Genomic DNA, 24663 nt, shown 5'->3' with positions numbered 1-24663 from the left:
GGTGGTATTCAGGTAGATTTTTTGAGTTAGAAACAACAAGCTTATATTACTAGTCTTTAAATAACATCTTTCACATTCCCAGGATGTCCCAAGGTGCTGCATAACCAATAAATTTATCATGTAGTTATTATTGTTATGTAGAACAAATGAAAGGTCACATTAGGCAGCACCAATCACTTGTGATTGTGTGAGCTGGTACATGGATGTCAGCCAGGACACTGGAAGAACTCCCTGATCTTTGAATAATATAGAGTCCTGTGATCATTTCACTATTCTGAACAGGAAACAATGTTTTACTCTGTAAAAAAAACGGTGCATCTCAGTCAAATTGCCTCAGGCATCTGTCTGTGTGGAGTTTGCACAGTCTACCCGTGTCTGCATGGGTTTCCTCTGGGTGCTCCGGTTTCCTCCCACAGTCCAAAAATATGCAGGTTAGGTGAATTGGCCCTGCTAAATTGCCCGTAGTGTTAGGTGAAGGGGCCTGTTTCCACACTTAAGTAATCTAAAATTATCAGCCTGGGTTTAAATGTTCAAGTTTTGGAATGGGGATTGAACCCACAACCGGAATGAACAATTAGAGCTGAGGCAGACAGATACACAGGAATGGCACAGAAAACACTGAAATTCTTCAAAAAGCGTTAGATATAGTTAGAACAGTACAGTACAGTACAGTACAGCACAGCACAGTACAGTACAGTACAGTACAGTACAGCACAGCACAGTACAGCACAGTACAGTACAGGCCCTTCGGCCCACGATGTAGTGGTAAGCATTTACCTTAATCTAAGATCAACCTAACCCACACACCCCTCAATTTACTGCCATCCATGTGTTTATCCAACAGTCGCTTTAAATGTCCCTAATGTCAGGCCAGTTCTCAAGGTTAAAGGGATCAAACATTATGGGGGGGAAAGTAGAAACAGGGTACTGAGTTGGGTGATCAGCCATTGTCATATTAAATGGTAGAGCAAGTGTGAAGGGCTGAACGGCCTCCTCCTGTTCCATTTTTCTCCTATGTTTCTCAGGAAAATAAAGAACACATATAACGCAGTGATAAGGAGCCATTCACAAGAACATGCTGGAAATCCGCTTTTATAGTCTGACTCTAGACAAGGGTGCAATTGACTTTACAAACTGCTCCCAGTGTAAAGTTTTGCGTAATAAAAGTATGAAGAATTTGGATGGAGCAATTATAGCACCTACAGATCACACTGTTGTACAAAAATCTGACTCCTAAAACATACTCAATATTGTTCAGGAGCTGGAAACAAACTCCTGATATGTCTGATTGTTAAAATCCCAGGTGAATTACTAATATTACCTCTGGGTAGAAGCATAGTCACTGCTCATTCAAAGCCGATACTACACCCAGCTTCAAGGCAAGTAAGAGTGTGAGTGTAAATCAGAGAGCTAATCCATTAATGTTCATCATCCACAACAGTGGAAAGTGAAGTTGTTTGTGTGTGTGCACAGAAGCAGGAGGTTGAGTAGGGAAGATACTGAGGTCAGTATGCATGTGGTCTAAAAATATCCAGACTCCTGACCGAGCTCTGCCAATGGAACTCAAGGCAAGTCTGATCACTGAGATATCCAGCTCTGTCACTGCTGGACGTTGGCATAGATGAATCATGATTTTAATAGCTAGACTTCACGCTATTTCCCATTCACAATTTTTATAATTGTATTGCAAATTGAATGAGAGGATGTGTTTATCAACAAATACAAATCAAATGATTTGGGAATTGTTGGTAATTCAAGTGTGTGTTTTTCCACATAGAGTCTTGGAGATGTACAGCACGGAAACAGACCCCAACTCGTCCATGACGAGCAGATATCCTCACCTAATCTAGTCCCATTCCCCAGCACTTGGCCCATATCACTTCAAACCTTCCTATTCATATACCCATACAAATGTTGCAATTGTACCAGCCTCCATCACTTCCTCTGGCAGCTCATTCCACACACGCACCACCCTCTGTGTGAAAAGGTTGCCCCTTAGGTCTCTTTTATATCTTTTCCCTCTCACTCTAAACCTATTCCCTCTAGTTCTGGACTCCCCTACCCAGGGAAAAGACTTTGTCTTTTTTTTTAAGATTCCCTACAGAGTGGAAACAGGCCCTTCGGCCCAACCAGTCCACACTGACCCACTGAATAGTAACCCACCCAGACTCATTTCCCTCTGACTAATGCACCTAGCACTATGGGCAATTGAGCATGGCCAATTCATCGAACCTGTACATCTTTGGACTGTGGGAGGAAACCGGAGAACCCGGAGGAAACCCATGCAGACACGGGGAGAATGTGCAAACTCCACACAAACAGTCGCCCAAGGCTGAAATCGAACCTGTGACCTGGTGCTGTGAGGCAGCAGTGCTAATGACTGAGCCACCGTACCGCCCCATCCATTTACCCTATCTGTGCCTCTATAAGGTCACCCCTCGGCCTCCGATGCTCCAGGAAAAACAGCCCCAGCCTGTTCAGCTCTCCCTTTAGTTCAAATCCTCCAACCCTGACAACATCCTTGTAAATCTTTTCTGAACCCTTTAAAGTTTCACAACATCCTTCTGATAGAGGAAGATCAGAATTGCACACTATATTCCAAAAGTGACCTAACCAATGTCCTATACAGCTGCAACCTGACCTCCCAAATCCTGTACTCAATACTCTGACCAATGAAGGTTTTATTGTTTTATGAATGGAAATTTTCTGAAAACAAGTAAAAATATTCAGTTGAAATTTCACATTCATCTGAAAACAACCAATCAGCTTGCAATCACAGACAGTGGTGAAGTTGGCTCTTTAACAACATATGACAGCTCACCAAACAACAATACAGATTGTCAACATTGGCACAAATGGAGAGATAAGGTCCTGCAACAATTCAGGGAGTTAGGTTGTGAAGTAAAAAGCAGGGTCTCTAGGGTGATAATCTTAGGATTACTCCCTGTGTCACGTATTGCTGAGGCTAGGAACAGAGACCAAGTAGAATTGAACATGTGGCTAAAGAGCTTGTGTACGGGGGAAGGGCTGCAGATATGTGGATTATGGGGATGTCTTTCAGGGAAGGTGGGACCTATACAAAAAGGATGGGTTGCACCTAAACTGTAGGGGAACCAATATCCTGGCAGGGACATTTGATAGTGCCATTTGGGAGGGTTTGAACTAGTATGGCAGGTGGTTCAGAACCAGAGCAGAAGATCAGTAAGTATAGAACTTGGGCAAGAACTCAACACTCAGGCAAATATAGCTAAGAAGAATGGCAGTCATGGAGAGATTGCTGAGCTCAGAAGAACTGGTGGCTTGGACAGTATTTGCTTCTATGCAAGAAGTATAACAGGTAGGATGGACAAACTTAGAGCCTGAATTAATACATGCAGTTGTGATGTTGTTGCTATCAAAGAAACTTGGTTGAGAGAGGGACAGGATTGGCAGCTTAACAGTCTGGGATATCAATGTTTCAGATGAAGCAAAAGAGTGGGGACATTGCATTACTGGTTAGAGAGCATGTTACAGCTGTGTTGAGGAAGGACACCTTGGAGGGATCTTGCAGTGAGGCGTTGTGGATAGAGCTCAGAAATAGGAAGGGTGCAACCACAATTGTACTACAGGCCTCCCAGTTGCCAGCGGGAGATAGAGGAAGAGATATGTAGTCAATTTCTGGAAAGATGTGAAAATAACACAGTTGTTGTGGTGGGTGACTTTAACTTCCCCCATATTGACTGGGACTCTCTTAGTGCCAGGGGTTTGAATGGGGAGTGGTTTGTTAGATATGTCCAGGAGGATGTTTTGAAACATACTGGGCTAGTATTAGGAAATAAGCCCAACCAAGTTTCAGAGGGAGAGCATTCTGGAATAGTGACCGTAACTGGGTAAGTTTTTGGATACTTCTGGATGGAACAGATCTTGGTTGAAGGTGTTCAATTGGGGAAAGGCTAAACTAAATTGGAGAATGTGGATTGGGAGTTGCTGTTTGAGGGTATATCCACATCTGACATGTGGCAGCCTTTTAAGGATCAGTTGATTAGATTGCTATAGAGATATGTTCTGGTGAAAATGAATGCAGGTATGGCAGGATTCAGGAATCTTGGATGACAAGGAAAATTAGCTTAATCCAAAAAAGGAAGCATACCTAATGCCTAGGCAACTAAAAACAGAAAAGTCCTCGAAGAATATAGAGCAAGTAGAAAAGGGCTCCAACAGGGAGTAAGGAGGGTTAAATACTGATGATGAAATATCCTTGGCTAGCAGGAGAATCCCATGGCATTTTGTACACATATTAGGAGCAAGAGGGTAGCTAGGGAAAGAATAGGCTCACTCAAGGATAAAGGAAGGAGGTCATGTGTAGAGCCAGAGGAAATGGGTGAGATCCTTAACCACAGAATCCCTACAGTGTAGAAACATGCTATTCGGCCAAACAAATCCACACTGACCCTCCGAACAGCAGCCCACCCCTGCATTTCCCAAGACTAGTCCACCTAATGTACACTTCCCTGGACACTATGGGAAATATAGCATGGCTAATCCACCTCACCCACACATCTTTGGACTGTGGGAGGAAACTGGAGCACCCAAATGAAACTCACGTAGAGACAGGGAGAATGTGCAAACTCCACACAGACAGTTGTCTGAGGCTGGAATCAAACCCAGGTCCCTGGCGCTGTGAGGTAGCAGTGTGACTACTGAGCCATTATACTTTACATTGGTATTCACCAAGAGAGGCATTATGTTGAGTTAGGGAAAGGTGTGTGACTACCCTTGGGCAGGTGAGCATAATGAAGGAGAGAGCATTGGGCATTTTGAAATACATTAAGGTTGACAAGTCCCCAGGGCTGTGGGAGGCAAAGGAGAAAATAGCTGCAGCCTTAACTAATACCTCTGCATCCTCTTTGACCTTAGGCGAGGTTGCAGAGGACTGGATAATGGCCAATGTTGTTTTTTTGTTTAAGAAGGGTAACAAAGATAATCCAGGTAATTACAAGCTGGTGAGCCTGACGTCAGTGGTGGGGAAGCTAGGTTGTAAGGAGGGTTTTAGTTATAAAGGAGAGTTTGGATAAACTCCGATTGTTTTCACTGGAAAGACAAAGGCTGAGGGACAATCAAGAGAGGTCTACAAAATGATGTGAGGCATCGATAGGGTGGATAGTCAGAAGCTTTACAAGAGGGCACAAGTTCATGGTGAGAAGTGCAGGGAAATGTTTTCACACAGAGAGTGGTGGGTGCCTGGAATGCACTGCCAGTGGAGGTGTGGAAGCAGACACATTAACTACATGTAAGGCATATCTTGACTGACACATGAACGGGAGGCAAACAGAGTGATAGAAATTACGCACAGGCAGTAAGTAGCGGTCTAAATAAGGGCTAGGAACTGGTGCAGTCTTAGTGGGCTGAAGGGTCTGTTCCTGTGCTATACTGTATTGTCACTAGAGTCATAGAGATGTACAGCATGGAAACAGACCCTTCGGTCCAACCCGTCCACGCCGACCAGATATCCCAACCCAATCTAGTCCCACGTGACAGCACCCGGCCCATATCCCTCCAAACCCTTCATATACTCATCCAAATGCCTCTTAAATGTTGCAATTGTACCAGCCTCCACCACATCCTCTGGCAGCTCATTCCATAAACGTACCACCCTCTGCATGAAAAAGTTGCCCCTTAAATTTCTTTTATATCTTTCCCCTCTCAGCCTAAACCTATGCCCTCTAGTTTTGGACTCCCCGACCCCAGGAAAAAGACTTTGCCTATTTATTCTATCCATGCCCCTCATAATTCTGTAAACCTCTATAAACCTCCTCAGCCTCCGACACTCCAGGGAAAACAGCCCCAGCCTGTTCAGCCTCTCCCTATAGTTCAAATCCTCCAAACCTGGCAACATCCTTGTAAATCTTTCAAGTTTCACAACATCTTTCCGATAGGAAGGAGACCAGAAATGCAAGCAATGTTCAAACAGTGGCCTGACCAATGTCCTGTACAGCCGTAACATGACCTCCCAAGGATTAGGAACTGATGCCGGCTTGGTGAGCTGAAGGATCTGCTACTGTGCTGTATCGTATTGTCACCAGACCAATGGCATTGTTTCTAATCTGCACAATATACTGACGGATCATTAATCCGTGTTCAGATATGTTGGCTCATTTTGTCTTTAAAATTATAAATCACATTCTTGAAAAGTGTCAGGATATTCCAGCAATGTTCTCCTCTCCCTTCTGAGCTAATTTCTTGGGAATGGAACCAACTGGATATGGAGAGCAGAATCCAGCAGGTCAGAAATCTGAGTGCTCAGGGAGCTGGGTGGGCAATGATTGTTCCCCAGATCCTTGTTCCAGGGCGTACCTGAGCTTTGTTGACTATGTGCTGGAGTTCTCACTCCCTCTGGAGTACAAATCCCTCACCATCTGCAAAATGGAGAAGAGTCAATGATTTTGCTAAGTGCATCTGCCCCGATAAGTAATTCTGAATTGTAGCTGCAGAGTTTCACTCAGCACTCTGCACCTTTTGGAAATAAAAGGTTGTTCCAGTTTGTGATGTATTTTATATCCTGTCCACCAGCAGTATTTTCCCAAATTAACACTTCTGCACTGAACCTAGATGTACAATAGGGTTAGCCCCCTCAGGCCAGGTTAGAGTGAAGTACCAGAATAGTCTAGTGCCAGTCTAAAACAGCCTAAACCTGATACATGGTGTCAGTCTGAGATCTCTGAGGTAACCTGGGAGACTCAAAGAAGCAGATTCAGCAGATCAGTAGGTTGAACGGGAAACAACCTGAAGTGAACATTAGAATTATGACTGTCAGTTTGAAAGGGTTGATGAGAAATGTAAGAAATGTAGTTGCATGTAATCTGGAGAAATTGTAGCTTGAAACTATGGCATTGCCTCTAACTTGTGAGCTGCTTTGTACATATTCATGTATTGTCTGAAATACAGCGGCACTGAACAGGCTTTGGTGCCTTGTTTATAGCTTACTGTAAGGTTTTGGGTGCAGTAACTATGTCATTTTAACTGATTGAAATTAATCGACAGAGAGCTAGGGAAACTGCACCAGCGGCATTCCAATAAACTGTCTGCTACAACTCCGGCCTTGCCAGCAATGCTTATTGTTTATGGATGAGAATGGTCCACTATAATTTAGACCAGTCCAAGGAAAGGTGTGGATAATAATATCCACCAATGTGCCTTCCCTTAGGTGACATGTTTGCATTTGAGCCCACTAGAATATTATCCTCACTGCGCAAATATTTTACAGTGGTCATAAGTACTCGCGTTTGACTCGGTCTATCTATTATACACAAATTACAAACCATGAGGATCACAGCAGCAAAGACTGACTCAGGGCATTACTCGTGGCAATAGGCTGCACGAGGATTGTGATAAAACAAAATCAAAAGAAACATGAGGGAACTTTCTATCTCTTAATTTTCTTTTAGAAAGGAACCTTGTGCTTATTCTTTGAGGTGAGGAGTTCACAGAGCCTAGCCAAGATGAATTCATCTGGAGAAGTCTTTTCAATGATTTATGCTCGATGTATCTGCTGAGTCTTGGCTTTGCTGCTTTTCTGACAATTACAGGTGTTCAGTCAGATTCCGTCCTTCACCCTTCAGAAAGTAATTGAAAGCAAAATATTAATCTTAATTAGCAAACATTATGAATTCAGCCACATTCCAAATAAATATTTGAAAGTAAATGAGCCCGAGGTCAGCACTTATACATGAACATATTTCAATAAGTTACTGCTATTCATACAAGAGCTATGGTCTACCAAGCAGCCTAATACAATACGAGGCACAGTCTCAGGATAAAGGGATCTCTGGTTTAGGGCTGAGATGATGAGAAATTGTTTGAGAAGTTATGAACCTCTTAAATCTTTATTAGCAGAGGCAATGTGAAAGGTTGTTCCTTGAGAAACAGCCAGAGGAACTGGTTCTCAATCAGGAAAAGCATTGAAAACTGAGCAGAGTAATGTACAGGAGGGTGAATCCATGCATTCGGTGAAGACATATCCTCAAATGTGTACAGAAAGTAAACACAAGCCCTTCAGTATAATCTTGATTTTCCAACCTCTTGTGCTTTCACACAGCTTCTGGGAGCTCTGAATTTAATATTAGATGGGTACAAAGTACATAAAGCATATCAGTTTCCTCTGAATATCTTTCAGTATATTAACAGTATGAAATATGTTCAGTGAAACAGAATTCTAGCAATAAACTCTGTACAATTTTACAAATCTTTACCCTTTTCTTTAGCATTACCATTCTTTGAATTAAGGTCAAATCAATAATTTAAAGCCATCCAGATTGTGGTCTTGTTTCCAAGATGATACAAGAAAAGTCAAATGATAAAAATGGGTTGTCTTACCTTTTGAAAAATGTTGAACAGCTTTTCCATCATGTCTTTGTTTTTCTCCATTGTCTCAACTTTAACAGTGATTGCATCAATTTTCAACACAATGTTGCTAACTGAATGTTCCAGCTGAACAACACGATGCCCCAACCTGAAAAAGATTATTTCAAAATAGTGTCAGTCTGTGAAATGTTGATATTAATAAGAAATTTGCTAAGAAAATATTTCAACAACATTACGTAAAGATTTATTCTGCAAAACTATGTCAGTCATTAGCTTTGTGTTCTTTATTTCATTTACTGGGGCTGTTGCAATGATGTCAATGACTTAGACTGGGGTGAAGACAGCACAAATTCAAAGTTTGCAAATGACACAACATTTGGAAGTGTGTGAACTATGAGGAGGTTAGTGATGAGCAAACAGAGACAGCCTGGTGGAATGGGCAGAGACGTGTGAAGTGGTACATCTTGGTAGGATGAATTGGTGGAGGCAAAGTTAAATAAAGGATCCTATTCTAAAGAGGGTACAAGGGTACAGGGACCAGGAGGTAAATGTGTGCAAGTTGATGAGGATGGCAATACAAGCTGGTTAAGCAGTTAAGACAGATGGGATCCTAGCCTTTTGCAAGTTGAGACATAGTGTACAAAAGAAAGTTATAATCAACTTGTGGTTTGAACTCAACTGGAGGATTACATCCAACCTATGCATCACACATGAGAAAGGATGTGAGGGCTTTAGAGAGGGACAGTGTAGTAAAGATTCACGACAACAGTCCCAGGCATGATGGTTTTTGCAGGGGCTGTTCTTACAGAAGGTTGAAAGGATATTTCCAGACATTTTCAAAATCATGAGGGGTCTGGACAGAACAAATAGGAATTGTCCCCATTGGTGAAAGAATGAAGAATCAGAGGAGACAATTACAGGTATTAGGCAATTAGTCTAACGTGATACAAAGTGCAATGTTATTATGTAGGTGAATGGTTACAATCTGGAATTCACTTCCCAAGCGTGTGACATGGGCAGATTCGACAAGGAGCAGAGTCGAGGCGTGAGACTCTCTAATTTGATTTACCAGAGAGCCAGCACAATCTTAATGGGCTGAATCATCTCATTCTGTGCTGTAAATGTATGACACTATGATTCATTGACTGGCTGCCTGGTATGGTCAGCATTTATTGCCTGTCTCAAATTGCCCTTCAGGAGGTTGTGATGAACTGTATTCTGAAAGGTTTGCTTAGCTACTTCAGTGGGCAGTTCACAGCTAACCACATTGCTGTGTGTCTGGAGTCACATGTAGGTCAGGATGGCAGATTTCCTTCTCTAAAGGACATTATTGAGGATGATGGGTTTTTATGACAATCTGGGATTTTGGCAGTCACTTTCTCTAATTTCTGTATATTCATTGGCTGGAATGGTGAACTACCTGAGTTTTCCATCCACCCAGTACCATGCACCTTTCATACCAACACTTTAGCATCCCCAAACTGAGATACATACATCTGGAAATCCTCAACTGTCACACCGTTGTTTAGTTTGTTGCTGTTGTTTTTCATATAGGCCAAAGTCTGTGAGCTGTCTGGACACCCAAGATTCTTTCCCAAGCTTTCTATTTCAGCATTCAGAGCAATCTGTAAAACAATTGGCAATATTTGAGTGACACTTCACAATGATCTTGTTTGGATCTGATTGAACCTGAAATGATCTACTATCAGAATTTTCACCCTGCAGATGGACAGAGCATAGATCACCTCCGGGAAACAGTGCAATGCCTACAGTAAGATCACTGCCGATCTCATTTCTTTAAAGTACAGACAATGCAGAAGGCAGCACATGATACTCTTTAGCCGGAGAATAGCCACTCAATTTTACAGACCCAACATTATGGTTGTATAGTGAGAAAGCTTTGAGTGCTGTGGTTTGCTTTCAGACTTGTCAAGGGGTTGACCTGTTCACAGCTGGTGCACCTCATAAACATGGCACTCTCAAACATTGAGTAGTGAGTATGGCAAGGTTAATCTTGAACTGTGTTACCATTCTTCTCAATTTTTAATGGGGCTTTGAGGGGTTAGTTGGTTGATTTTTTTCTCTCATGTTTCTATCAGAGAAAACACTAAAGGTAGAACAGAAAGAATTGACATAAAAGAGGGGAATCCTGGAAGAACAATTAAGGGGACATTCTGAATAAAAGACATGTTACACTAACAGACAGCTTTGGCAATACTGTTGTGAAGATATTGGCAAAGAAGAAACAATCAGAATTAGTTTAAAACTCCTTAAAAGTTTTGGAATTTATGTGTCTGCTAAAAAAAACCACTTTCCCAAAGAAAGTCTGCTTATCCACTGGTTGGAGTTGACTGCTGGTCTGGATATTAGCCATTGTGTGGTGAATAAAAGAGCTCTTATCAATTACACCCTCAGAGTTGACAGACATACAGTAGGGAGTCATTACCTCGGAAACATAGACTAATTTAATACTCGAGGTAGAAGGCTAAGAGGTGAGTTGAGGAGATATGTTTCCACCTGGAGGGTGGTGGGTCACTGCCTGAAAGGCTGGTTGCATCAGAAACTCTTGTCACCTTTAAGCAGCATTAAGATTTTCAGTTGCACTACCATGGTCTCCAGGGCTATGGACAAAGACCTGGAAAATAGGATTAGCATTAGTCTTTGTTGATGGGTACAGACCTGATGGGCTGAATTGCCTCCTGTGGTGTAAACATTTATTAGAATCCAGGCTTGGGCTGACAAGTGGCACGTAACATTCATACCACACAAGTGCTAAGTAATGATCACCTCCAACAAGAGAGAATCTAATTTTTGTCCCTTGACATTCAAGAGTATTCCATCACTGAATCCCTGTACTATCAATGTCCTGGGAGTTACCATTGACCAGAAATTCAACTGGACTCCCCACATAATCACAGTGGCTACAACAGCAAGTCAGAGGCTAAGAATATTGCAGTGAGTAACTGACCTCCTGACTCCCCAAAGCCAGTCTATCATCTGCAAGGCACAAGTCAGAAGTGTGATGGAATACTCCCCACTTGCCTGGATGGGTGCAGCTCCAACAACACTCAAGAAGTTTGACACCATCCAGGACAAAGCAGCCCACCTGATTGGCACCACACCCACAAACATCCACTCTCTCCACTACTGACGCCCAGTAGCAGCAGTGTGAACTATCTATAAGACTACAGAAATTCACCAAAGGTCATCAGACAGCTACTTCCAAACTCATGACTGCTTCCATCTGGAAGGATAAAGGGCAACAGATACACAGGAACACCACCACTTTCAAGTTCCCCTCCAAGCCACTCACCATCCTGACTTGAAAATATATTGCCATTCCTTCACTGGCACTGGTTCAAAATCCTGGAACTCCCTCCCTAATGGCTTTGTGGGTCAACCCAGAGCAGGTGATCTGTAATGGTTCAAGAAGACAGCTCACCATCGCCTCCTCAAGGACAACCAGGGACAGGCAATAAATGTTAGCCAGCCAGCAACAGCTATGCCACATGAATGGATAAAAGGAGAACATTTATTTTATCTTTTGAGGCAATGAACTGAAAATGAAGTTAAAAAGAATTCTGTACAGATCAGAGTGCCACAATTCAGGAAAGATTTCAGAGACAGAGCAGCTGTTTATGAGTATGGTTCCAGGGATGAATCATTTCAGTTATGAGGGAAGATTGAAGAAGTTGGGGCTGTTTTCCATGGAGGAGAGGAGGCGAAGAGGAGGTTTATAGAAGGTTTCAAAATCAGGAGGGGCTTGGACTAAGTGGACAGGGAGAGACTGTTACTCACTGTAAACAGACTGAGAACCAGATGACAGTTTTACAGGATGTTTTAAAACGAAGCAAATGCAGATGAAAACAACTTTTACGTATAGCAGGTAATTGGGGTGTGGCATGTACTGCCTGGTTGTATGATGGAGGCAGGTTCAATTGAGACATTTGGAGAGCAATGGGTTATTATTTAAATAGGAACAATGTACAGGGTTACAGGGAAAAGACAGGTCATGAGCACTAAATTCAAATGCTCACACAGTCAGTGTAAACTCAACTCTGCACTGTAACCATTCTTAGATTATGTTAATTGATTTTTTAAAATTGCATAACTTTCCTGCTATTTCACTCATAGAATTCCAACTTCAATTTCAGTTTATAGTTCCAAAAATCAAAATGTGTGTTTTCTTTTAACTCGTTCGTGGGATGTGAGCATCGCTGGCTGGGCTAGCATTTATTGTCTGTCCCTAGTCACCCTTGAGAAGGTGTTGGTCAGCTGCCTTCTTGAACCGCTACAGACGGAATTTGTGCAAGGTCTATCTGGCCAACCATCACAGCAAAAATGGCTATCATCTTATAAACAACAGTGTGTATTTGAAAAATTGAAAGCATTGAGAGAAAAAACTTTAAACCGTGATATAAGGACTTGTGTTTATCTCGACTTTCTACCCATAGTAAACATATTTAATGGTTTGTTATTCTAATCAAGAAACTAGCCATCTTTGTCTTAAACATTTGGTCTCAATAGCCTTCTGTGCAATGAGTTCCACATATTAACCACCCTCTGGCTGAAGGAATTCCTCCTCATCTTTGTTCTTCAAAAAGGGTTGTCCCTTTTTACTGAGGCTGTCTTGGTTCTCTCTCATTAGTGGAAACATCTTCTCCATGTTCTCTCTGTCCAGACTTCTAAACTCCATTGAGGACAGATCCAGATCCTCAACAGCTCCTCAATACGACAAGCCCTTCATCCCTGGTATCATTCTTGGTAAACTTCCTGTGGACCCCTCCAATGCAAGCACATTGTTCCTTAGACACGAGGCCCAAAACTGCTCATGATATTTCAAATGCAGCCTATGGCCTTATACAGCTTCAGCAGTACATCCCTGCTCTTGTATTCTAGCGATCTTGAACTGAAAGCTAGCATTGCATTTCCCTTCCTAACTGCCAACTGAAGCTGCATGTTAATAGTAAGAAAATCCTGAACTAGATCCCCAAGTCCCTTTGTGCTTTGTCCCTTTAGTTATCCTCTGCTAGTTTTTAAAGGCATCTCAATCCTCTAGCTTTGCACTAACCTTCACCACATTTTAAAACTTTTTCCTTTGCTTTTATGCTATCCCTGACTTCCCTTATCAGACCTTGCTGCCCCGTCCTCCTTTAATATGTTTATTCTTCCTTGGATTGAATTTTTTGCTGTGCCTCCCAAATTACCCCCAGAAAACTGCTCCACCATCTTCCCTGTTAGGCTCCCCTTCCAGTCATCTCTGGCTGGCTGCGCTCTCATGTCTTTGTGGTTACTTCTACTCAATTATAATATCGTTACGTCAGATTCCAGCTTCTCCCTCTCAAACTGCAGGGAGAATTCTATTAAGTTATGGTCACCTTCCTCGAGAGGTTCCTTCACCTTTAGTTCCCTCATCAAGTCTGCCAATTACACATCACCAAATCAGAATTGCCTGCTCCTTTACGAGCTCCAAAGGTCTACCTTATAGACATTCCATAACTTCCTTTTTTTGGAACTGCAACCATCCTGATATTCCCAGTCCACCTGCATATTGAAGTTCCCCCATGACTATTGTAGCAGAGTCTTTGCTGCTTTTTCTCACCCACAGCCTAACCACTGCTAGAAGCCCTGTACCTGACTCCCATCAGGGATTTTTTTTGTTTGCCTTTGTGGTTCCTCAAGTCTCAATCATGATGGAATGTTTATGTTTGATGTTTTGAAGGGGTATAATTCAAATTGCACAGGACTACATTAGAAATCCTCTCTTTCCACCACTCATGTTGTGTTAAATCAATTGTGCTCTTTTTCTGTTACGGATGAAACCTGGTGTGAATTACTTTTGTCGTGAGTAACATTCGGTCAAACAAATTTGCGATTTCTGTGATCTCATTGGGACTTTACTGGTAATTGACATTGTGTGACGGTTTGTAGAGCAATGGGGCATGACTGTCTAGGCACTCTTCCCAGTTAATTTGTGACAATTAATTTTAACTGTGATTATGTCAAAGGTCATTTCTCACTCACTGACGATGCTGAGCTGATGGCTAATTTCCTTACCTTCTTTTCTTCTAATTCATTCTGCATCCGAGTCTGCTCTTCCTCGTCCAGTATCTTATTGTCATCAGAATCAAATCTCGAGAAAGTATCATTGATCTCTTCATCAGAGTGACCCAGGCTAAAAGAAAAACGTTGAATTATTTTCACAAAATCTTCAAATAAGTCAGAGCTGCAATGACACTCGGCTGCTCAGATCCCAGAGCTGACAATAACGCTCTGGAAATCATCAGGAATGTACAACTCCAGCTTTCCCAAGATGCACCGTCAGAATCACACCAAACTGTTCTAAAAACTCAAACCAAGGGATCTCGACTTCTATTTGTTCCCCAGGAAATCCATTTCAATATGTTAAGATCTGTAAAAACAGCAGGATATGAAGATAAGGTGGTTAAGAGGTGGGGGTAAAAGAGGGGGAGGTGTGGCATTGCTTGTCAAAGATAGTATTACAGCGGTGGAAAGGACGATGGATGAAGACTCTCCATCTGAGGTAGTTTGGGCTGAGGTTAGGAATAGGAACGGTGAGGTCACCTTGTTAGGAGTTTTCTACAGGCCTCCTAATAGTCAGACGTAGAAGAAAGGATTGCGAGGATGATTCAGGAGAAGAGTGAAAGTAATAGGGTGGGTGTTATGGGGGACTTTAACTTTCCTGATATTGACTGGGAAAGCTATAGCTCGAGTTCGTTAGAAGGGTCGGTGTTTGTCCAATGTGTGCAGGAGGGTTTCCTTACACAATATGTAGACAGGCCAACAAGAGGTGAGGCCATACTGGATTTGGTTCTGGGTAACGAACCAGGCCAAGTGTTAGAATTGCAGGTAGGTGAGCACTTTGGGGATAGTGAACACAATTCAGTGACTTTTACTCTCGTGATGGAGAGGGATAAGTGTGCACTACAGGGCAAGAGTTATAGCTGGGGGCAGGGAAATTATGATGCGGTGAGGCACGACTTAGGATGCGTGGCTTGGAAAAGTAGACTTCAAGGCAAGGGCGCAAATGATATGTGGAGCTTGTTCAAGGAGCAACTATTGAGTGTCCTTGATAAGTATGTACCAGTCAGGCAGGGAGGAAAGGGTCGTGTGAGGGAGCTGTGGTTTAATAAGGAATTGGAATCCCTTGTTAAAAGGAAGAGGGCGGCCTATGTAAAGATGAGGCGTGAAGGTTCAATTGGGGCGATTGAGAGTTATAAGGTAGCCCGGAAGGATCTAAAGAGAGAGCTAAGAGCAGCAAGGAGGGGACATGAAAAGTCCTTAGTTGGTAGGATTAGGAAAAACCCAAAGGCTTTCTATAGGTATGTCAGGAATAAAAGAATGACTAGGGTAGGAATAGGTCCAGTCAAGGATAATAGTGAGAAGTTGCGTGTGGAGGCTGAAGAGATTGGGGAGACACTGAATGAATACTTTTCGTCAGTATTCACTCAGGAACAGGACATTGTTGCCGATGTGAATACTGAATCACAATTAATTAGAATGGACGGCTTTGAGGTATGTAGGGAAGAGGTGTTGGAAATTCTGGAAAGGGTGAAAATAGATAAGTCCCCTGGGCCTGACAGCATGTATCCTAGGATTCTCTGGGAAGCAAGGGAGGAGATTGCAGAGCCATTGGCCTTGATTTTTATGTCCTCGTTGTCTACAGGAATAGTGCCAGAAGACTGGAGGATAGCAAATGTGGTTCCCTTGTTGAAGAAGGGGAGTAGGGATAACCCTAGTAACTATAGGCCGGTGAGTCTCACTTCTGTTGTGGGCAAAGTCTTAGAGAGAATTGTAAGGGATAGGATTTATGAACATCTGGATAGGAATAATGTGATCAAGGATAGTCGGCATGGTTTTGTGAAGGGCAGATTGTGCCTCACAAACCTTATTGAATTCTTTGAGAAGGTGACTAAGGAGGTGGACAAGGGTAAAGCGGTAGGTGTGGTTTATAAGGCGTTTGATAAGGTTCCCCATGGTAGGCTACTGCAAAAAATACGGAGGTATGGCATTGAGGGTGAGTTGGAGGTTTGGATTAGGAATTGGCTGGCTGGAAGAAGACAGAGGGTAGTAGTTGATGGTAAAGGTTCATCTTGGAGTGCAGTTACTAGCGGTGTTCCGCAAGGATCTGTTTTGGGACCATTGCTGTTTATCATTTTTATAAATGACCTGAAGGAGGGGCTAGAAGGTTGGGTGAGCAAGTTTGCGGATGATACGAAAATCGGTGGAGTTGTTGACAGTGAGGAAGGATGTGTCAGGTTACAGCGGGATATAGATAAGCTGCAGAGCTGGGCAGAAAGGTGGCAAATGGAGTTCAATGTAGGTAAGTGTGAGGTGATTCACTTTGGTATGAGTAACAAAACGATGGGGTACTGGGCTAATGGTTGGATACTTAGTAGTGTGGATGAGCAGAGGGATCTTGGTGTCCATGTACGCAGATCTTGGGCGGCACGGTGGCACAGTGGTTAGCACTGCTGCCTCACAGCGCCAGAGATCCGGGTTCAATTCCCGCCTCAGGTGACTAACTGTGTGGAGTTTGCATGTTCTCCCCGTGTCTGCGTGGGTTTCCTCCGGGTGCTCCGGTTTCCTCCCACAATCCAAAGATGTGCAGGTCAGGTGAATTGGCCATGCGAAATTGCCCGTAGTGTTAGGTAAGGGGTAAATGTAGGGGTATGGGTGGGTTGCGCTTCGGCGGGGCGGTGTGGACTTGTTGGGCTGAAGGGCCTGTTTCCACACTGTAAGTAATCTAATCTAATCTAATCTATCTCTGAAAGATGCCACCCAGGTAAATAGTGCAGTGAAGAAGGCATATGGCGTACTGGCTTTTATTGGTAGAGGAATTGAGTTCCGGAGTCCTGAGGTCATGTTGCAGTTGTATAAGACTCTGGTGCGGCCACATCTGGAGTATTGTGTGCAGTTTTGGCCGCCATACTATAGGAAGGATGTGGACGCACTGGAACGGGTGCAGAACAGGCAACCAGGATGTTGCCTGTTATGGTAGGAAGATCGTATGAGGAAAGGCTGAGGCACTTGGGGCTGTTTTCATTGCAGAAAAGAAGGTTTAGGGATGACTTGATAGAGGTGTACAAGATGATTAGGGGTTTAGATAGGGTTGACCATGAGAACCTTTTTCCACGTACGGAGTCAGCTATTACAAGGGGGCATAGCTTTAAATTAAGGGGTGGTAGGTATAGGACTGATGTTAGGGGTAGATTCTTTACTCAGTGAGTTGTGAGTTCATGGAATGCCCTGCCAGTGGACTCTCCCTCTTTATGGGCATTTAAACGGGCATTGGATAGCCATATGGAGGATAGTGGGCTAGTGTAGGTTAGGTGGGCTTGGATCGGCGCAACATCGAGGGCCAAAGGGCCTGTACTGCGCTGTATTTTTCTATGTTCTATGTTCTATATGGGATACTTGACTTTATTAGTCAAGGTATTGAATACAAGAGTAGGAAGGTTACGATGGAGCTGTACATAATGTTAGTGAGGTCACAGCTGGAATACTGTGTAGAGTCCTGGTTCCCACATTGTATAAAGGATGTGAATGAACTGGAGAAGGTGCAGAGGAGATTTATCAGGATGTTGCCTGAACTGGAACATCTCAGTGACAAAGAGAGGCTGGATAAGCTCAGGTTGTTTTCCCTTGAGTAGAGAAATCATGTCCCTTGACGGGGACATGATTGAGGTGTATATGACAATGAGAGGGTAAGTAGGGAGAAACTTCTCCCCTTCGTAGAGGGGTTAATAACTAGGATGCACAATCTTAAGGTAATGAACAATAGATGCAGAGGGATTCAAGGATAGACATTTTCATCCGGAGGGTTTTAAGCGTCTGGCACTCGGTGCCTAAAAGGATGGTGGAGGTAGGAACGTCCAAGACATTTAAGAAGGATTTAAGTAAACTCTTGAAGCTCCGTGTCATACAAGGTCATAGGCCAAGTGCTGGAAGTTGAGATCAGAATATTGACCATTATGGATACAATGGGCTAAAGGGCTTCTATGACTCTTAATACAACTCTCCGATATCAAATCTGGTCATTATCTGCCCCACAACAGGATATAAAATGCTATCAGACAATTTACGGTTAAGATCTGTGTATACATTTCACTGTCCATTATGGCGCTGTAATAACAGAGCTGAAGGCAATGGGTTTTTATAGCAATTGTCACACAGTCACCATTAAACTAAATTTTAATCCCAGGCTTACATGGACAGGCTTACATGGATTGAAGTTTCACTATCTGCCATGGTGGTGTTTGAACCATGGGCCCAAAACAGCAGAAAGCAGGTCCAGGCTCCAATAACTCCTCTGTGCTGGAAAAGCACAGAGGGTTAGGGAGCATCCGAGGAGCTGGAAAATTGACATTTTGGGCAAGAGCCCTTCATCAGGAAGGACATTCCTGATGAAGGGCTTTTGCCCAAAAAGTCGAATCTCCTGCTCTTTGGATACTCCCTGACCTGCTGTGCTTTTCCAGCACCACACTCTTGACTCTGATCTCCAGCATCTGCAGTCCTCACTTTCTCCTGGGCCTCATTATCACACCAACAGTCTGCCATCCTCCAGGCTGTCAGGCTCCAAGATGGAGGTGTATCATGTTCAGGAAGATGGGTAATGGTGCTTTCAGGGTTGGAAAGGCTTCAAACTATCTGAGGAGGCTCATGTTTCCTTCAGATAAAGTAAACCAAAGGCCCCGGCTTTTTCAGCTTCTTATCCAGCTGATGCATTCCATCCCCATCTGGGGATGGGGGGGTGGTGGTGCATGGAGAGAGAGAGAGAGAGAATAATGGAGGGAGTGAGAAACAGGACAGAGAGTGAAAAATAGAGACAGAAAGACAGAGGATGAAGAAATAATGAGTCAGAGGAAAAGAGAAGAAAAATCAGGGTCAGGCCTGAGTTAAAATTACAGTCAGATCCCAAAGAATCCATCAAAACCCTTGGTTCAGGGTCGGGCTTTATCATAGACAATAGGTGCAGGAGTAGGCCATTCTGCCCTTCGAACCTGCCCACCATTCAATATGATCATGGCTGATCATCCTTAATCAGTACTGGATTCGTGGTGCTGGAAGAGCACAGCAGTTCAGGCAGCATCCAACGAGCAGCAAAATCATTTCGCTGCTCGTTGGATGCTGCCTGAACTGCTGTGCTCTTCCAGCACCACGAATCCAGTATTTGCTTTCCAGCATCTGCAGTCATTGTTTTTATCTCATCCTTAATCAGTATCCTGTTCCTGCCTTATCTCCATAACCCTTGATTCCACTATCCTTGAGAGCTCTATCCAACTCTTTCTTAAATGAATCCAGAGACTGGGCCTCCACTGCCCTCTGGGGCAGAGTATTCCACACAGCCACCACTCTCCGGGTGAAGAAGTTTCTCCTCAGCTCTGTCCTAAATGGTCTACCCCGCATTTTTAAGCTGTGTCCTCTGGTTCGGCACTCACCCATCAGCGGAAACATGTTTCCTGCCTCCAGAGTGTCCAATCCTTTAATAATCTTATATGTCTCAATCAGATCCCCTCTCAGTCTTCTAAACTCAAGGGTATACAAGCCCCAGTCGCCCCAGTCTTTCAGTGTAAGGTAATCCCACCATTCCAGGAATTGACCTCGTGAACCTATGCTGCACTCCCTCAATAGCCAGAATGTCTTTCCCCAAATTTGGAGACCAGAACTGCATACAGTACTCCAGGTGTGGTCTCACCAGGGCCCTGTACAGTTGCAGAAGAACCTCTTTGCTTCTATGATCAATCCCTCTTGTTATGAAGGCCAGCATGCTATTAGCCTTCTTCACTACCTGCTGTACCTGCATGCTTGCCTTCATTGACTGGTGTACAAGAACACCCAGATCTCTCTGTACTGCCCCTTTACCTAAATTGATTCCATTTAGGTAGTAATCTGCCTTCGTGTGCTTGCCATCAAAGTGGATAACCATACATTTATCCACATTAAACTGCATCTGCCATGCATCTGACCACTCACCTAACTTGTCCAGGTCACCCTGTAATCTCCTAACATCCTCATCACATTTCACCCTACCACCCAGCTTAGTATCATCAGCAAATTTGCTAATGTTATTACAAATACCATCTTCTATATCATTAACATATATTGTAAAATGCTGCGGTCCCAGTACTGATTCCTGCAGTACCCCACTGGTATTCCGAAATGGAGCCGTTTATCACTACTCTTTGTTTCCTATTAGCCAACCGACTTTCAATCCAAGTTAGTACTTTGCCCCCAATACCATGCACCCTAATTTTGCTCACTAACCTCCTATGTAGGACTTTATCAAAAGCTTTCTGAAAGTCCAGGTACACTACATCTACTGGATCTCCCTCGTCCATCTTCAGAGTTACATCCTCAAAGAATTTCAGAAGATTAGTCAAGCATGATTTCCCCTTCATAAATCCATGCTGACTCTAACCTATCCTGTTACTACTATCCAGATGTATCGTAATTCCATTCTTTATAATAGACTCCAGCATCTTTCCCACCACTGAGGTCAGACTAACTGGTCTATAATTTCCTGCTTTCTCTCTCCCACCTTTCTTAAAAAGTGGTACAACATTAGCCACCCTCCAATCCACAGGAACTGATCCCAAATCTATCGAACTGTGGAAAATAATCACCAACACATCCACAATGTCTCGAGCCACCTCCTTCAGTACCCTGGGATATAGACCATCAGGCCCCGGGGACTTATCCACCTTCAGCCCTAACAGTCTCTCCAATACCAATTCCTGGTAAACATAAATTCCCTTCAGTTCAGGTCCTTCAGCCACTGTTACCTCTGGGAGATTGCTTGTGTCTTCCCCAGTGAACACAGATCTGAAGTACCAATTCAACTCTTCTGCTATTTCTTTGTTCCCCGTAATATATTCCCTGTTTCTGTCTTCAAGGGCCCAATTTTAGTCTTAACCATTTTTTTGCCTTTCACATACCTAAAAAAACTTTTACTATCCTCCTTTATATTATTGGCCAGTTTACCTTCGTACCTCATTTTTACTCTGCGTATTCCCTTCTTAGTAATCCTCTGTTGTTCTTTAAAAGCTACCCAATCCTCCGTTTTCCCACTTATCTTTGCTATGTTATACTTTTTCTCTTTTAACTTTATATGTTTCTTAACTTCCCTCGTCAGCCACGGCCACCCATGCCTTCTCATAGGATCTTTCTTCCTTTTTGGAATGGACTGATCCTGCAACTTCTGCATTATACACAGAAATATCCGTCATTGTTCCTCCACTGTCATCCCTGCTACGGTATTGTACCATTGAACTTTGGCCAGCTCCTCCCTCATAGCTCCTCACTGCTTTGAACAGCTGTGGTGGAGAGTGGGGTTAAAATTGCACATTCTTGGACTCTCAGGCTGGTATTTGAAGCATTATTGGATAGTTTCTGCATAAAAAGTTTAGTTTAGAGTTGTCCCCCTGGAAATCAGAAACAAAAACAGAAACAGCATCTGTGGAGAGAAATCAAGAGTTAACATTTGGAGTCCAGTGACCCTTCCTCGAAACGTATTGTAGTTCTGAAAAGGTTGGTGTATCAGCTGAAGATAGAGTGGGTGCAGGGCGGAGGAGTAAACGATAGGAGAGGATGGAGCCCAGGGAGAGAGAAAAACAATTGGACAAAGCAATGGGTAAAGGTCAACCTGAGGGATTTGATGACCGCTAATGGGGACCACTCATAGCTGACAATGGATTGGGTTGTGGCATAAGCCCGTGTGATGACAAAGCCTGGTGTGTGGGAGGGTGTGTTGAGGACAATGGGAGAAGGTGTTCAGGCTCTAAGGTTATTGAACTCGATATTGATTCCTGAAGACTGCAGGGTCCCCAAGTGGAAAATGAGAGGCTCTGAGCTTTGCTGGAACACTGCAGCAGGGCATGGAGAGAGATATTGACCAGGGAACATGGTGGTGTATTGAGGTGATAGGCAACAGGAGGCTCAGGGTCATTTTTGCATTCGGAACATATGTACCTCTGTTTGTTTGTGTTTCAGGTTTCCGGTATCTATAATGTTGTTTCTCTTTTATAAATAAGAGAAGGATTTCTGCTCACAAATTCTCCCAATTAGTGCGCATCCAGGAAATTCAGCTCCAGTATTTATTCCCCAGCTATTCAGAAAACTGGGTTGTTCTCACTCAGACATAGCCTGGAACCAATTACTGAACTTCAGATGTACAGCGATTACATACGTACTCCTTTAGATTGCTTCTGAAATCCTCAAAATCCAGCTTTTTGGATCCATTCTGAAGAGTCTTTTGCACATCAGATATTCGCTCCTTCTTCAGCTTCATTTTCATCAAAGCTTTATTATATCCCTGCCAATTCACACAGTATACAGCAGGAGTCAATGACAGTGAGTTAGGATCACAAAACAGAAAGAGGCCATTCGGTCCATCGTGTCAGCATAATCCCACTTCCAGATCCCCTCTAACCTTCCAGCTGATCACCTCAAACGTCTGTCCCTGGTAACTGATCTCTCCTCAAGGGGAAACAGACCTTCCCTGTTCCCTCTATCAAAACCCCTTGGTATTTTGTCCATCTGGATTTAAGTCACCCCTCTGCCTCCCCTATTCCAAGAAAAACAATCTTAGCCTATCCAATCTTTTCTCACAGCTGCAACTTCCAAACCAAGTTTTGTAAATCTCCTCTGTAATTTCTCCGTGCAATGATATTCTTCCTGTGGTTTGGTCACCTGAACTGTTCACAAATCTCCAGCTACAGCCTAACCAGTGGCTAATATCATTGCAGCACTACATTCCTGCTGTTGTATTGAATAGCTCACCCACTTGTGTCGTGAGGAATTGGAAAAGGGTCACCATTTCCTCCATTACTTCTTTTAGCAGCCTCAGATTCAGTCTATCCAGCCCTGGGCATTTGTCCATCTTTAAGCCAAGTTTCTATTATAGCAATGGCACCATACCACTGGTGTCAATCTGTACCCTCAGCTCAGCAGTTTTATTGAGTATACTCCTTTTGTTTACAGATATGCATTTTTTAACACTGCCACATTCCTGTGCTGGGCACTTTTAATCCCTACTTCCTCTGTCTTTCAGAGTCACTCACTAGATATCCGAATCCCGTTCCCTGCTCGAAATTTACTCCCAGGTTCCCACTCCTCGCCAAATCTAATTTCAACTTTCTCCAATACCTTGTACAAAACCTTGTATCTTCCTCAAAAGTGGCAGTTTGCCCAAATTCGATGCCTCCCACCTCCACCAGTTTCTCAGTCATGTGTTCAATCACTACTTTCTCCACTACTTTGGGCATAACATGTGGGTTTGGGGTGGGGGTGGGGGGGCATTCCTGACACTAATACTTCAGGGTCCTGTTTTTCCACCCCCTGCTTAGCTCCCGGAAATCGGCTTTCAGGACCTCATTACTTTTGCTATCGAAGTCATTGGCACCAATACTCCTGGCATGCCCTCCTGCACTGTCCACTGAACCAGGATTGATCAGCTGGCTTGACGGTAATGGTTGAATGGGAGATATACCGGGTCAAGAGGTTGCAGAATGCGTTGGAGTACAATTCTGCTGCTGTTGATGGCCTACAGCACCTCATGGACACCCAGTCTTGAGTTGCAAGATCTATTCAAAATCTGTCCCATTTAGCACGGTGATAGTGCTACACAACATGATAAAGGGTATTTGCAATATGAAGGTGATACATCATCTCCACAAGAACTGTGCAGTGGTCACTCTTACTGATACTGTCATGGACAAATGCATCTGCAGCTGGCAGATTGGGAAGGATGAGGGTCCCCTGTTGCAGACCCTGTCTAGCAGCTGTGTCCTTTCGGACCTGACCAGCTCAATCAGTAGTACTGCGTCCAGGCAACTCGATAGTGGACACTGAGATACCCCACCCAGAGGACATTTTATGCCACTCTCAGTGCTTCCTCAACTATTGCTCAACATGGAGGATTATGCATTCAACAACCAAGGGAGGACATTACGTGATATTCAGAAGGAAGTTTCCTTGCCCATGTTTAAACAGATCAATGATGAGTCAATGTTGAAGACGCAAGTTCCACCTGACTGTATAGCACTGTACTGCCATTTCTGATAGGGCAGGATGTTGATGGGCATTGGCTGTAAGTTCTGACTCAGACTGTGTTGGTTTGGTGTTTGACCAGTCTGTGGGAGTGTTCTCTCAGCCCCAGGCAGTTATAAAAAGAGGGTCCCCTGGACAGTGTATGTCTATATTACAGGGTCCCCCGGATAAGGCGTGCCTATGGTACAAGTTCCCCAGATAGGGCGTGTCTATGATTCAGGGTTCCCTGGATAGAATGTGTCTATGATACAG

At 43.5% G+C, this 24663-nt stretch overlaps 1 protein-coding gene across 1 annotated transcript in view; it reads right to left on the bottom strand.

The window, feature by feature from the left end:
• Positions 1-758: 758 nt before the first annotated feature.
• The window catches only part of pkd2l1 (polycystic kidney disease 2-like 1), an 82662-nt gene continuing 58757 nt past the window's right edge, over positions 759-24663 (bottom strand). The window contains exons 11-15 of the mRNA XM_072557973.1: positions 22554-22675; positions 14398-14515; positions 9835-9965; positions 8353-8488; positions 759-7592 (exon numbers count right to left, since the gene is read on the bottom strand). Coding sequence (XP_072414074.1) covers positions 7560-7592; positions 8353-8488; positions 9835-9965; positions 14398-14515; positions 22554-22675 — 540 coding nt within the window. The 3' untranslated portion in view covers positions 759-7559. The remainder of the gene's footprint in view (positions 7593-8352; positions 8489-9834; positions 9966-14397; positions 14516-22553; positions 22676-24663) is intronic.

Source organism: Chiloscyllium punctatum, chromosome 38, assembly GCF_047496795.1.
Source record: "Chiloscyllium punctatum isolate Juve2018m chromosome 38, sChiPun1.3, whole genome shotgun sequence".
Taxonomy (NCBI): Eukaryota; Metazoa; Chordata; class Chondrichthyes; order Orectolobiformes; family Hemiscylliidae; genus Chiloscyllium; species Chiloscyllium punctatum.
This window is presented reverse-complemented; position numbering and strand designations above follow the sequence as displayed.